The 13,879-nt window shown below is 34.4% G+C and overlaps 2 protein-coding genes across 4 annotated transcripts; one reads left to right on the top strand and one right to left on the bottom strand.

Annotated features, from left to right (window-relative positions):
* Window positions 1-1,843: 1,843 nt before the first annotated feature.
* LOC146903061 (putative RNA-binding protein C1827.05c) lies at window positions 1,844-4,276 on the bottom strand. Its single transcript, XM_085739005.1, has 8 exons — window positions 4,198-4,276; window positions 4,004-4,119; window positions 3,800-3,914; window positions 3,533-3,734; window positions 2,616-2,685; window positions 2,409-2,519; window positions 2,267-2,318; window positions 1,844-2,026 (listed from the first exon to the last, which is right to left on the bottom strand). The coding sequence occupies exons 2-7, from the start codon at window positions 4,091-4,093 to the stop codon at window positions 2,271-2,273; spliced, it is 636 nt and encodes a 211-aa protein (XP_085595131.1). The 5' UTR covers window positions 4,094-4,119; window positions 4,198-4,276; the 3' UTR covers window positions 1,844-2,026; window positions 2,267-2,270.
* An 857-nt stretch (window positions 4,277-5,133) lies between these two features.
* LOC146903060 (mannosyl-oligosaccharide 1,2-alpha-mannosidase MNS1-like) lies at window positions 5,134-13,281 on the top strand. Of its 3 annotated transcripts, XM_085739003.1 has the most exons (14): window positions 5,134-5,555; window positions 5,644-5,853; window positions 7,478-7,590; window positions 7,679-7,744; window positions 7,905-8,076; window positions 8,701-8,790; window positions 9,024-9,148; window positions 9,808-9,873; window positions 10,601-10,709; window positions 10,793-10,891; window positions 11,776-11,856; window positions 11,931-12,101; window positions 12,448-12,670; window positions 12,760-13,281. In XM_085739003.1, exons 1-14 carry the CDS (start codon window positions 5,349-5,351, stop codon window positions 12,777-12,779), a joined length of 1,752 nt encoding a protein of 583 aa, XP_085595129.1. In that variant the 5' UTR covers window positions 5,134-5,348; the 3' UTR covers window positions 12,780-13,281. The 3 variants fall into 3 exon arrangements, with proteins under 3 accessions (XP_085595129.1, XP_085595130.1, XP_085595128.1); XM_085739004.1 differs by lacking the exon at window positions 9,808-9,873; XM_085739002.1 differs by having other exon boundaries at window positions 12,448-13,038.
* Window positions 13,282-13,879: the final 598 nt, after the last annotated feature.

Here is a 13,879-nt window from a genome sequence, read left to right as displayed (position 1 = left end):
TTACAGATGTTAAGAAGTTTAAACGATTTTTTTTCTTCTTTCAAAAAAGTAAAATTGTATTGAAACTTGTGCATTTAATATTAAATCTATATCTTTTTAATCATTAATTATTGTTTTTCAATAAAAAGTTTTCACATTTAGTTGTTTTAATATATGCAATATTGCACATGTGTAACAAACCCTTAATATAATTATATAAGACAATTGAAATGATGCATCGAGTTCATGAAGTGGTAATTCAATGTTAGAAATGCTCAATAAAGAGGCATTCAATCTCCAACTCTTAAATACGAAGAAAATTCGATTAAAAGAAAAGAGTTTACTTTGTGTGTTCCCACAAATTGTCCAACAGGCATTAGTCGGTGCTAAAATAACGATGAAAACTACATATCAATAACACGGAAAATACTTCGGTGCCATTAATGGCACCGTGACATTGCATCCTGTCCACACAAACAAAGCATCCTGCACATGTGTCAGAAAATGGATGGTATGGATGAGGTTGGGCAGCTATGGCACGGTGACATTAAGTCACTGCAGTGCTGCCCCAATAACATGATAACCCAAAAAGAAATGTCCAATTGATGGACAGGTGAAAAACATCATGAATTTTTTTCTTTATTTATCATTAGTAGATTTTTGAATTTTAAGGAATATACATTGAAAATATGGAGTTTTATAGATAAACAAATCAAGTGAACTTTTAACAAGAGAAATGTTATGAACACTCTTTTTCGAACATTCTCCCTAACACCTAGTTTCTCATTGGATGAAATTCATGTGGATCTCACCACTTCATGTGGAATCCATTTTCATAGTGTGATTCTCGGATGAATTTCACCTAATAAAATAGTAGGTGTTAGAGTAAGTGTTGAAAAAAAAAGTGTCCATAACACTCCTTTTTAACAAATGTTCAAATGAAGCGAGAAGCTTAAAATAACATAGGCACGCAATAACGGAAATGCATCTGAGTTTGGAAAATTATCGTATTAAAAGAGTATGGAACAAGAAAATATGAACTCCAATCGGTAGAACGAAACCAATTGAAGCTTGGTTGTGTTAAATTAATCATAAGAATAACTGTTGTCTCTTGTTTCATTTGTGTATTAGGCGAGGATTCTTTGGGTGTTTGCTTCATGGATGAAAAAAATTATTTCTAAGAATATCTTTTTCAAGAAATAAGAATAGGAATCTTTATTTATAAGAATATCTTTTTTGTAAATTATGGTTGTCTCATAAATTGTCAACCAAATAGTTGTTCAAATAACACTTCTCCTTTAACAATTTTAAAAATGTGTTTAGTTCATATTTATAACATTCCTGGATCATTTGTAAAAACACGGCATATGGAAATTTATTTGATGGTTACTTGAATTTTCTTCCCAAAATGTTTTATTCCCATTCATTTTCTTGAGAAAAAAAGTATGGGAAAGTGAAAGTTATTTTATTCTCAGAAATGCTATATACCCCAAAATTAATTTTTTAACTTTGTACCAAACACAAAGATCCATCTTTTTAACCTCCGAATAACTTTTACAATATTTTTTTTCTTCCTTTTTTCATATGCTTTTTTAATTAAATAATTATGTAATCATTTTATTATATTTTAAAAACAATACCAAACACTTTAATTCAACTAGACTATAGCTTAATCTCAATTTTTTTTTTAATTCTTGGTTGAAAATAAAGACCAGTCCCAATAAACAGATCATTTTGTACTTCCTAGCAACCTACAATTTCCCAAATAGTAGTATAAAGGGAATTCAATATTTTTCAACTCGTTGTGTCAAAAAAATATATTTTTCAACTCGTCATAATGAAGGTGATTAAATGCAACAAAAACTACTGAAAATATGAAATGGATAACACTACTACAAATATTTTTCATAATATGATGTTTTGAGAGTCTCAAAATTGGAGGGTCTTGCCCCTACAAAGAGGATAATTCCTTACTAGTTTTTAAAATCCTAAAAACGACGGTTTCTTGCCACATCCACTGGCGACATGGTAGGCCATCAGCCCTCATCTAGGAAAAAAAAAGAAAGAGATTAATCAGTTAAATGTGTAGGCCAAATAAATTCGGGACATTCAACAATTTGTTGGAAGTTGAACAACAAAAATACATCCACAGAAACATAAGCACAACATATGCCAAAGGAAAATGGATCTCCTATTACTAGGTCAAGTAATATATAACCATCAGAGAGAATCCACCCTTTTTGCTGAACGTGAATGCCCAAACTTTTAAAAAGGAAACATATGTTACCTACTCAGACTTCAAACTTTATCTTCTTTGGGGCAGGCTGGAGGTTACCCACCTGCAACAGCAATTAGACATAACATGGTAAAAATTAGAGACATGGACAATGAAAACAACTAATCAGTAAAAGAAAGGCAAAAAAGCTCACAATATGGGGACATTCATAATCAATGCCAGCAGCCTCTATCATTTTCCGACGTTTTTTGTCACGTTTCATAACCCTGTCAACCAACTTTTTGTGTTCATCCAATGTTCTTTCCTGAAACGACAGCAATAATGAATACGCTTTCTTTTTATACAGAGCACCATGCTAACACAAAATACAAAAGATGTACTTCCTCATCACACTAAATACCTTGTCATGTCGTTCCCGTTCAATTTGGAGAGAGTCCAGAGGCTTGTAACGATAATTGAATCCTCTCCATCTACAAAGAAAAACTTTACATTTTAATTTATTCTTCTTCATGAAATTCAGGAAAGAAACAAATTTTTAAACATAGGCACGACTTCTAATACACCATTAGCTCAAATTCATTTTGAACACATAGTTCTGTTACATGCTACCATTGTTTTACAATTATGTTATGTTGGTTTATAATTGTATTATGTACAGTATATCATTATATGGCCTTGAGCCTTCTTTCCATAACAACTGATTGCCGACGGCTTTAGGTGCTTCAAGTGGCATTTCCTTCATTCTGATTTCTAACAAACCTAAACTGATTGACCAGATATGTCCTCTTACATCTTACACACAAGGCGGGAAAAGGATCGAGAGCTTCGGTCTTTTTCAGACATGTGGTGGTGTATTTGGTTAAAAGATAGTTTTCCTACCAACTATTAGAATTTCCTTCCTTAACATTGTGAGATATGATAGTTTTCCTACCAACTATTAGAGTATGGTATCTCATCTCATCTATTTAAAAATCTCTCATTTATTTTGGGAGAAGGGAACAAAATAAGCATCTTGTATAGTGTAAGCAACTTAATTCTGCAACTTTGACAGTATCATCGAATTATGCAACCATAATCATAAAGATGTTTATCGGATATCTAGAGGGATAGGTAAGCTTTTGTGCCGATTTTACCTTTCCTTTCAAATAATTCTAGTTAAACCCCCCACCCAAGGATTGTTGATCCTCCAATAGAATTTCTTATTTTCTCAAAATAAACTCTCTTCTCTAACACAAGAGAAAGAAACAAAGAAATAACTAGAAAATAGAAAAGAGAATATAACAGTCAAGCCTACAAATGAAGTAATTAGTAACTTACAAATTGGGATGAACATCTTCTGAAGCTACCACAAAAACCTGAAGAAGGTGTTCGAAAAGCAAATAATTGTGCATAGTATCAGCAACAATTTTTGCAACCTCAGGAGATTCAAATTCTATGAAGCCAAAATGTCTTGATTTTCCAGTCTTTTTATTCCTGGCAATTCTCAATCTCTTAATGGTACCGAATTGTCCAAAATAAGCTGCAAAAACCAATAAATTGATAAACACATATTCCTTCACAAAAACTTAAACTGTAAGCACCTACCATCCATCTCCATCTCGTAGAACCCGTGTGGAATGCGAGCAATGTACAGAACAGGGGAAGTATTTTCCAGGGATTTAAGTTCAGGAAGTTTGCGGCCAGGACCACAATCCAACGGCTGAGACAAAATCAACAAATTAACAAATGATGAAAAAATAAGTAGAAGAAAATTGAGAGAAAATGTGTGTTATAAACAATGAGACATACCAAAAAATCAGCAGCAGCAGCAGGGTGAGATGGTTTAGCATTGATCCTTTTCAAACTCTTGTGCATGGCTTTCTTTGCCTTGGTCCCCATCTCAATGCTCAAAATCGTAGAAGCAACTACATAAAGGAATTGAATTGGACAATGGAACAATTTAAACTTGTGTTGAAACCCTAAGCATGGTAATGAGAACAAACCTGACACGGTAGACGGTGGCTGAAGGTGTGATGGCGGTGCTGACTGCGCTCGCTAGGGTTCCTTCAGAGTTCTCAGCACAACAATATTTGATTTACTCATTTCATTAATCAAGTACGCTAGGGGATATTTTTGTAAATTTCGTTATTTGTTTTTACAAAAAAAAACATTTTCACTATATTAATTTTGAGAAATTCTCATGTGAACTCCTACCCAACACATCATTCTTACACCCAACCAATTAAAATCTAACACCTCATTAAAATAATAAAAAAAATTAATATCAGAATTTCTCTCTCCTTTTTCCACTTTCTTTAACCGACAAAAACCACCCACCACCATTTATGTTTCCATTTTCTTAATTAAAATCACACTTTTTTTTAAAGTTAATAACACGTGTCATTCTTTTATTAATGTTACTTAATGCAACATTAATGTTACTTAATGTTACTTAATGCAACATTACCAATGCAATATGTCGCTTTACAATACCAATGCAACATTAATGTTACTTTTCCTATTATAACCTTAATTATTTATTACTCTATCTTCTTTCAATTCTTTCATTTATCTTTCCCATATTATTTATGAAGGACAATTTTGTAAAACAACTCATAATATCTCTTTTCAACACAATATTAATTACACATGCCCAAAACGTCATACAATTTGGACGGAGGGAGTATAAAATATTCTTTTAATAAATGATGCTAATTTTATTATCGAAATCAACCAACGTATATTTAACAGAACCAGATTTGATTGTTGGATAAGTTAGATTACAATTAACTTAAGTCGAACTTCGAATTATTATTAAGAGAATGCGAAGGTTATTAAACAAAACAAAAAAAATGCAATTAGTAGTATTCTTTGCAAGGGATTGTGTACCGCTCATTAGTTTCACCATACATGTGATTATCAACCACAATTTTCACCTTGTTCCATCGTTCGTTCGTTCGTTCCTTCCAAAATCGTGGAACACAGAAACAGAGGAAACTCCGAATTTAAAGAACAAGGTCGCATGTAACCTCACACTTGTTACTTCTTTCCCCGTTTTGCACCCATGTATGATTGATTATACACCCTTCTCTTATAGAAGAAATTAAAGAACCCAACTCCTCCACATTGTATTGTAGTAACATACATTTTCGGAATGGCGAGGAAAAATTATTCATCATCTTCATCTGCATTGCGTTATGTTCAACCTCGTTATTACGCAAAAAGACCCAAACGATTTGCATTTCTCATTTTCCTTTTAATCTCTCTTGCATGGTTTGTCTATGATCGTCAATTACTCAACAGAGAACACCAACAAGATATTTTCAGATTAAAACAAGAGGTTACCCGCTTGCAAAAAACTGTAAGATCTGCTGTAAATTACAGTTTTTTATATTAAATTTCACTTTTTTTTTTTTCTGTGGGTTAATTTGTGTTATTTGAAATTGCAGCTGGAAGATATAAAAGGAAATATAAAAGGGTCAGAAGAAAGTATTGAAATTGATGAAAAAATCAACAAGGGTGTTTCTGTTCCGGACGACGAGGAGGAGGAGGAGGAAGATGATCCTATTAGCTTAGAACGAAGAGAGAAAGTTAAAGATGCTATGCTTCATGCATGGACATCTTATGAAAAATATGCCTGGGGCAAGGATGAACTTAAGGTGCTTTTCCATTTGTTTTGTATTTTGTTTATCTACTTCTTGATTATGTATGTTTCTTGCTTTGCTTTTCTGAATTAAGATATTTAAGTTATCTTCATTTTTTTTATAGATAGATTATAGCGGTTAGTTTGCTAGGGGAGATATAATTTGGCTATGTTTGTTAAAAAATAGCGGATAGCTGATAAGTTAGCTTATAGCGGATGACTTATAAGCTAGCTTATAGCTGATCATGGATAACCAACTTATTGAATTTGTAGAGTTCGGTAAAATTAGCGATTGAAGTAGCTTATAAATATGAAATGGCATAAAAAATGTGCATTTAATTAAAAAAAAAATTCAATTACGATTGCAGGGGTGAAATTGAGATAAAAAATGATAAGTTATAAGCTACTTGAATTAGCTTATCAAAAACCATTAGAAGCTCATGAAAATAAGCTATAAGCTCGTGTAAACATGACGGTTACAAAACAAGTCTTTTTTAATCATATGAGCTTATAAGCTATAAACTATAAGCCATAAACTCAAATTTATGTCTTATCAAACTGACCCAAATTTGTTAGCACAAGGGATCTAACGCTAGACTTTCTTTTTACTACTCCTTCAGCGTCCCACCATCCCATACAACGGGGCTACACCTTTGGGGACAATATTGTAGTTATTTTATGTTTTACGGGGAAAGTTAGTAACTAATTGCTAAGGAAAAAGTTGATTAAGTCATGCATTGCACATCATTATTAACTTCGATTTTGATATTATGCATTAAAGTTATCTGCACAGTTGCTCTTTTATCTGGCAATATTGAAAAGCCAAGATGTGTGATTAACTGATTAGGGGGTAAAAAGTTTTTTTTTTTTAATTTTACATCTATTGTTACAATTGTGACCAGTAAAGGTTTTGATCGCTGATTTTAATCGTGAATTTGTAGGCTTTTCAATGGGATAGACCTTTTCCCAACTAGAACTTTCCCCACACCAACCTGTCCCTCAAGAAAATGTCAAAACCCTGATTATGACTCATATTGTTATGTGAATAGATATTACTTAATACGAATGAACAATTACTTTACTACTAGCCAAGTTAAGTCGTGAGACTCGTGACTCTTATTTAAACAAGTGGTGTGGTATTGTGTTGGGTGAATTTACCCCAAACTCACGACATCCCTGCAATAAAATTGCACCATCCACCCTATCCCATTGTCGGGTGGGTAAACTCACCCCATGCAGTGTTAGACGAGTAGGGTTGTTCTGTGTCAGGCTATGTTTGGCAAGCCTGAAACATTGCTTTAAATCAGGCTGAAGAAATCCTTTTGTTGCAGCTGAAGCCCGGAAAAGAGATATGTATTACCATACAAGGGAACACTCAGCTTTTGCTTTATATTGCAAGACATGATCATATGTGCATATCATCTCTGCGACTGAGATTTATCTAGAACATGTAAAGCAGTAACAAAACGTGTCTATGTAGTGTTTACTTTTTTTTCTTTCTTTTATGCAAATATTCAGAGTAGGAAATAGTGTTTCCCCTTGTAAATAGTTTGCTCTATTCATTTACATTTTGACTCTTTAATTCTCTTCTTGATAAAATCTCAATCTTGCCACTAATTATCTACATGTTCCTCTCACAGCCACCATCAATGACTGGTGTCGACAGTTTTGGCGGTCTAGGGGCAACTTTAGTAGACTCTCTTGACACATTATTTATTATGGGCCTTGATACCCAATTCAAAAGAGCTAGAGAGTGAGTTCTTCTTATTCTTCTTCACAGTTCCAGTTTCTGTATTGTAGGTTGGTTACCCTTAAAGCATCTGATATAATAAGTATTGCAGGTGGATCGAGAAATCATTGTATTTCAACAAGAACCTCGAAGTTAGTGTGTTCGAGACAACCATAAGGTTGAATTAGAAGGTTCAATCTTATATTTATTGAAGTTCTTTCTCAACTGCCTGATAGTTGCTCTAACTTTGCCAATTTCAGCATATGTTGCTTATACTTTGTAGTTTGTAGTCCATTTTCACTTATCTGTCCATTATTTTGGTTATATTCACTATTCAGAGTTTTGGGTGGGCTTCTTAGTGCTTACGATCTCTCTGGCGATGAAGTCTTCCTCGAAAAGGCTAGAGATCTTGCAGATAGGCTGCTGCCTGCTTGGAATACACCTTCAGGAATCCCTTATAACAGAATTAACTTGGCTTCTGGCAATACAGATAACCCTAAGTGGACACGGGTATGTCTGGGCCTCACTACATTCTTCAGTTACTTTCCGAAAGCTAATTCCGTACATATAAAAGCACTGTTTTATAACAGAACATCATTTCCAAACTGTGTTCTATTTTCAAGGACTTAAACATGGCGACTTGGATAATGTTTAATCTTTGTTTGATCATGTTGGTTGCTAGTATGAATTTTCAAGTGCTACTCAATGTGGGACTTGGGAACTCCATAATACCCAAGTCCACCAAATATCCCAGACTTCTCAATGAGAGATTTGGGCACACCATAATACCCATGTATGGTAAAAACCAAACCACTTAAACACTTAACCAAGTATCCCATACTACTCGATGTGGGGCTTAGGCACCCTATAATACTCAAGTCCCTATCATAGTAATCGTATTAACTTAACATCCAATATTTCTGTTGGGTTTGTAGTCTGTCTACTTTCTATGTTTTCTTACATAATGTCATCTGATTTTATTTAATTGAAAAAAAATCAACGAACCTTATTTGCAACTATCTGCATCTATTTACTGTTAGAAATGCATTGCTAGAGTAGTCTATAAGGAAACTAAGAATATTTTCTCAATTGTTCTGCGTTTTATGCTCTTAATAATTTGTTATCCGATACTAGGGGAACAGTATTCTTGCAGATTCTGGTTCAGAGCAGCTTGAATTTATCGCTCTCTCTCAAAGAACCAAAGATCCCAAGTACCAGGAAAAGGTAATCTCCAGCCACTTATGATGAATTTCCAGAATATTTATATACTTCTGGCAATCATTAGCTTTCAACTTTGCGAGTCTCTTCTTTTGAGGTGAACTAACCCACACGTTCTTGTTTTGCTCACCCCAAGTGTACTGATTTCAAGAATGCTGTGGTTGAGAGAGAGAGAGAGAGAGAGAGTAGAAGTTTATTCCTTATGCAAATTTTGAGGTACTGGCCTTCTGATATTTCAGGCTGAGAAGGTCATCAAAGAGCTTCGTAAAAGTTTTCCTGAGGATGGGTTGCTTCCCATATATATTAATCCACAAACCGGAACTAAATCAGCTGGAGCAATTACATTTGGTGCTATGGGTGATAGGTGATGATGCTGATAACATCTTATCTTCTAGCATTATCATTTTATGATGTTATCTTACAGTTGTTGGCCATTTTGGTTAAGTTGGTTAACTATGTCTTCAAAGAAAATTATGTTGCAACTTTAAGATCAATTTTCTATAACTTATTGACAAGCCATTTTGGAATTTGGAAGATATAGATGAGTTGTCAAACTCCATTGAGGAATAAAACAATGTGATTATAAACTGAATTTGAGATAAAAATTCATGATCTAATTCAGCTGCCCATCATGCATTATGGTTACGGGGGATATGGAATAAACTGGAATTGTTAATGTTTAGTGATTGCAAAGGTGCATATTGTTCTTTAATATGCTGACATGCACTTTAGTGATCGTTCACCTGTGAATAGAGACGTTTCCATGCATGCATATGTTGAAAGTTTCCATGCATGTATGTTACAGTCACATTTTTGTATGAAGAAGATGGGCAACTAATACCAAAATTAATTAATCAACTCAACTAATTGTTGTTTTCTGTTGAATGGTACTAACAGTGCAACAATATGTTGAAAGTAAATATCAACTAGCTTGCTTAACCTTTGCTAGACCGTAGACTTCTTGACAATTTCTAGTCACGTCATTCTTCACGTAATTTAAAGGCTGTCGATTACTGTGTACAGCTTCTATGAGTATCTGCTCAAGGCCTGGGTACAAGGAAACAAGACTGAAACGGTAAAGTTTTACAGGTAAGGAGCGTGTAATGCCTACTGTCCTTTGAAAATCACATATTTTGTTGTCTCTGTATGGTAAGAAGTTACCGGTCCAGCTATCCTGTGTTACACACTTGACTCTGCCTCTCACTAATGCACCATGGACATATTTTGATTTATGAAAGAAGCCAAAGTATATATGGTCGTCCTTAGATCCTACACCCAGAGTTGTCTCTGTTTAATTTTTCCATTCTCCGAGCTCTGCAATGCATGTTCTACAAAACACCTGACATTTGACTAACATTTCTTCACTGTCTATTATGCTCTGATACCATCTTAAAAATCGTGGTTGGGCCTAACACAACCTAACAAAGCCGATTTTGTGAGCTTGTGTTAGGATCAACCATTATTTCTAAGATGGTATCAGAGCCTATCGGTCAGGCCATCCACCATTTATATACACGCACCAAGCAAATAGTGCTGGGCGTGAGGGGGTGTATTGTTAAAAACCCAAGTCCCACATTGGATAGATAGGACTCTTGATAAGAGTTTATAAAGAGGAGGCACTCCTCACCTTACAAGCCGGTTTTGTAAGTTAGGCCCAAATTTCAATAGCATGTATTTTTTGTTTGGTCCAAATATGTGACAATCATCTGGCACACCTTTTTTTTTGTGCATTGCTTTGCTATGGAAGTTTAAACTTGGAAATAGGCCTACATCTGGATCCCTGTGTATTTAAATGTGCGATAAAATGTTTATTCAGGGAAATGTGGGAGACATCAATGAAAGGTCTACAAAGCTTGATTAAGAAGTCAACACCGTCATCTTTTGTGTACATATCCGAGAAACTTGGAAATTCACTCATTGACAAGGTATTTTTGGAAAGGAAACTTATTTAATTTATATGTATATATATGTTATGGAAAATAATGCTTTGATCTTGTCTCTTTTTTAGATGGATGAACTAGCATGTTTTGCTCCTGGAATGCTGGCTTTGGGATCTTCTGGCTACGGTCCTGGAGAAGATGACAAATGTATGGCTCTTGCAGAGGAGGTAATACTTTTGAAGTATTTTGTTCAATTTGTCATCACTCAATTTGTCTACAAAACTTCGGGCAGTTCAAGCTGTTCAGGTTTTAATAATCATCTTGTAAACAGAAAGAAAAAAATTGCCTCCACATGAATGAGGTAAAGGTAAGAAACCTTCGGAACAAGGAATTCGTCGTGAAAGGTGCTGTAAATTGTAACTCCTGGTTTTTTCCAAGTGACCTTGCTTTTTTGTTGACGAAATATAATACCAAAGGATCAATTATCCTAAACACTTAAGCTGTCTGGTGGAGGATTATATAATTCTAAGAACAACAATTGCTGAATTAATTAATCATCATATACATCAGTCTTAATGTTTTATCCATAATTTATAGTTGATTGATGGCTTGTCTAGTAAACAAGCTGAAACTCACCTCAAGTTGTTTGCATATTTAATGCCTGCTGTGGTTTTGTTTGGGGACATATATTGAATGCAAGGGTGTTTTTGCTACACATGTTTTAGTTTTAGACTTCAAAACACTTTCAGTCCTTTTATTAAGACCAGCGCACAAGTTTTCTCCAGAATTTTTGCTTGAATTTAATCCCAGCATTACTCTTGCCTCTTACCCTACAAATTGGAACCACAATTCTGATTTCAAAACAGAATAAAGAACTAGATTGCATCCTGAAGCCAGACCGTAACTTCTCTGTCTGACCAGTGACCATCACCATACTGCAAAGCATCTGAAGTTTTAAATTTAATCGAACATTTATTTATTAGTTTTTTTCTAAGGATTTTTTTTTTTTTTTTAGTGAAAAGTGTTAATTTGTGCCTGAAATTTATTGGTTTTGTTTGCTCTATTTTTTTTCTCAAACTTCTACTGAATTATGGTGCATCTAATTGTGCAGCTTGCATGGACCTGCTACAATTTTTACCAGTCAACGCCAACTAAATTAGCAGGGGAGAACTATTACTTCCGCAAGGATGAGGTTTGGATCTTCCATTCTCACGCAGTTCTTTAAATCCCCTTAGATGCTATGTGCTAAGGTAAATATAATTGTAGGATATGAATGTTGGTACCTCATGGAATATCCAAAGACCTGAAACAATAGAGTCACTGTTCTACCTCTGGCGTTTCACCAGAAACAAAACATACCAAGAATGGGGTTGGAACATTTTCCAAGCATTTGAAAAGAACTCTCGCACTGAAACAGGATATGTTGGACTCAGAGATGTAAGAAATTCTTAAAGCCCTTCGCTTTTTTCTCCAAAATGATTTGCTTTCTTAGACTTGGAATTTCTGCATGTTTTTATCAACTATTCACATTTGTGGCGAACTTGTTTGGCACATACAATTGTGTTGCCAAAATGTGCTAATAATCTCGGTGAGAGGAAAATCCTGCAGAAATTGGTTGCATGAAATGACTAAGTAATGTATGTTCTATTGAGAACAGATTGGGTTCATAGATTCATTTTTTGTTGGTTATGAGGAAGATTTTCTTATGCATTATAAAGATTATGGTTTTCCAACTGTAACTTGTGCATTACAGAACATAACTAAACCATTGTTGAATACCCAGGTGAATACAGGTGACAAAGATAACATGATGCAGAGCTTCTTCCTTGCAGAAACCCTCAAGTACCTCTATCTCTTGTTTTCACCACCTTCCGTTATCTCTCTTGATGAATGGGTGTTCAACACAGAAGCACACCCTTTAAGAATTGTTACTAGAGGTTCTCATGAAGGACAGAGTATAGACCCAGATGAAAAAATTCCTCATCATTTGCATGGGAGAAAAGAAGGTCGAATTGATTACAAGTAGTTCAGGGTTGTTTCTCTATGATTGTAGTAAGCAAACCCTTGCATGACTTCCCTTTTCTCAAATATCCAGGACATATTGGTGCTACGTGACAGCCGTTGCCACGATCTTGCATGCTGGTGATCCACCATTTTGGTTTGTTCTTGCAGAGGGGCAACTCGTCATGCTCCATCACCATGCAGTTGGTTTGTCTGTGGCCTCCAATCTGAAGTTATGTGGGTAATGCAGTAAAGAATACTTAGAAGATTTTTTTGGTTTCTGTAGTAGTAGGATAAATGTGGGTGTGTAAAAGCCTATGTAGATATTGAAACCTCTCTACTTACAATTTTAATTATTTTTTGCACTTGTAAATTCTTGTATATCAATTGACTGACCACTTACAGAAACGTGGTGCAACATGAGATATCAGTTCTGAAACTTTTAGATTTTCAGGCTCTTCCATTTAAAAAATTGGGCAAATTTGAGTTTAATGTATTAAATCCACCTGATATCAATGCTCTGGAAATGTAACTTAATTCACTCTTTGACCATGTTACCTGCAAATATGGTTTCCTAATGATTGTTATTATGGTTCGACCAAACCGTGCCAGTTTATGAGTGGCTTATTGGTTGATTTGCTATTTAGATATGAATTATATACCATCACCAGTTCTGCAAGTCTGATAACTCATCCCAACTAGGTTGAGTGAGCTTAAAAATGAGATGAATACTAACTGATTGATTCTAGATTCATCGAAATTAAGCCAGGCAGTCTCATTGACTAAGAAACTAACAACTACTAAGAGTTCATAAAAACTGATTGATGGTATTTTTTTGGTAAACAAATGTTAGTAAAATTAATTGTTATGTTAATATTATTATCCTTCATTAGGGTTTTGAACTCGGATCTTCTGCCACCTTCAACCCTTAGCTCAAACCAATTTCTTAGTTAAAATTTGTTTTCATATTTGAACTTTTTCAAAACTTTTTTACACATTTAATTTCGCAATAATCAGTCGTAAGTGCTACTTTCGTCTATTACTATAACTGCTATTTGACAAATTCATACACACACATATATATATTGAAAATTACATACAATAACATGAAAATTTTGGATGTAAACCAGTTATCGTCCGCGTGTATCTACATAGACTAATTTTTCGATCAGAATAGAACCACAATGGTCGACAAAACTTTTTCTCAAGAGTTT

The sequence above is a fragment of the Medicago sativa genome, chromosome 8, assembly GCF_051527215.1.
Source record: "Medicago sativa cultivar Bolivia chromosome 8, Bolivia_mono, whole genome shotgun sequence".
Taxonomy (NCBI): domain Eukaryota; kingdom Viridiplantae; phylum Streptophyta; class Magnoliopsida; order Fabales; family Fabaceae; genus Medicago; species Medicago sativa.
The sequence above is the reverse complement of the archived record's forward strand: the minus strand, read 5'-3'. Positions and strand labels throughout refer to the sequence as shown.

What these genes read in the sequence shown, in the direction of transcription:
- LOC146903061 (XM_085739005.1), bottom strand. Translation starts at nt 4,093, where the DNA reads ATGGGGACCAAGGCAAAGAAAGCCATGCACAAGAGTTTGAAAAGGATC. An exon ending in CTGCTGCTGCTGATTTTTTG is followed by an intron (nt 3,915 to 4,003) that starts GTATGTCTCATT and finishes ATTTTGTCTCAG; the next exon opens with CCGTTGGATTGTGGTCCTGG. An exon ending in CTACGAGATGGAGATGGATG is followed by an intron (nt 3,735 to 3,799) that starts GTAGGTGCTTAC and finishes TGGTTTTTGCAG; the next exon opens with CTTATTTTGGACAATTCGGT.
- LOC146903060 (XM_085739003.1), top strand. Translation starts at nt 5,349, where the DNA reads ATGGCGAGGAAAAATTATTCATCATCTTCATCTGCATTGCGTTATGTT. An exon ending in CAATTCAAAAGAGCTAGAGA is followed by an intron (nt 7,591 to 7,678) that starts GTGAGTTCTTCT and finishes TAAGTATTGCAG; the next exon opens with GTGGATCGAGAAATCATTGT. An exon ending in GATATGTTGGACTCAGAGAT is followed by an intron (nt 12,102 to 12,447) that starts GTAAGAAATTCT and finishes TTGAATACCCAG; the next exon opens with GTGAATACAGGTGACAAAGA.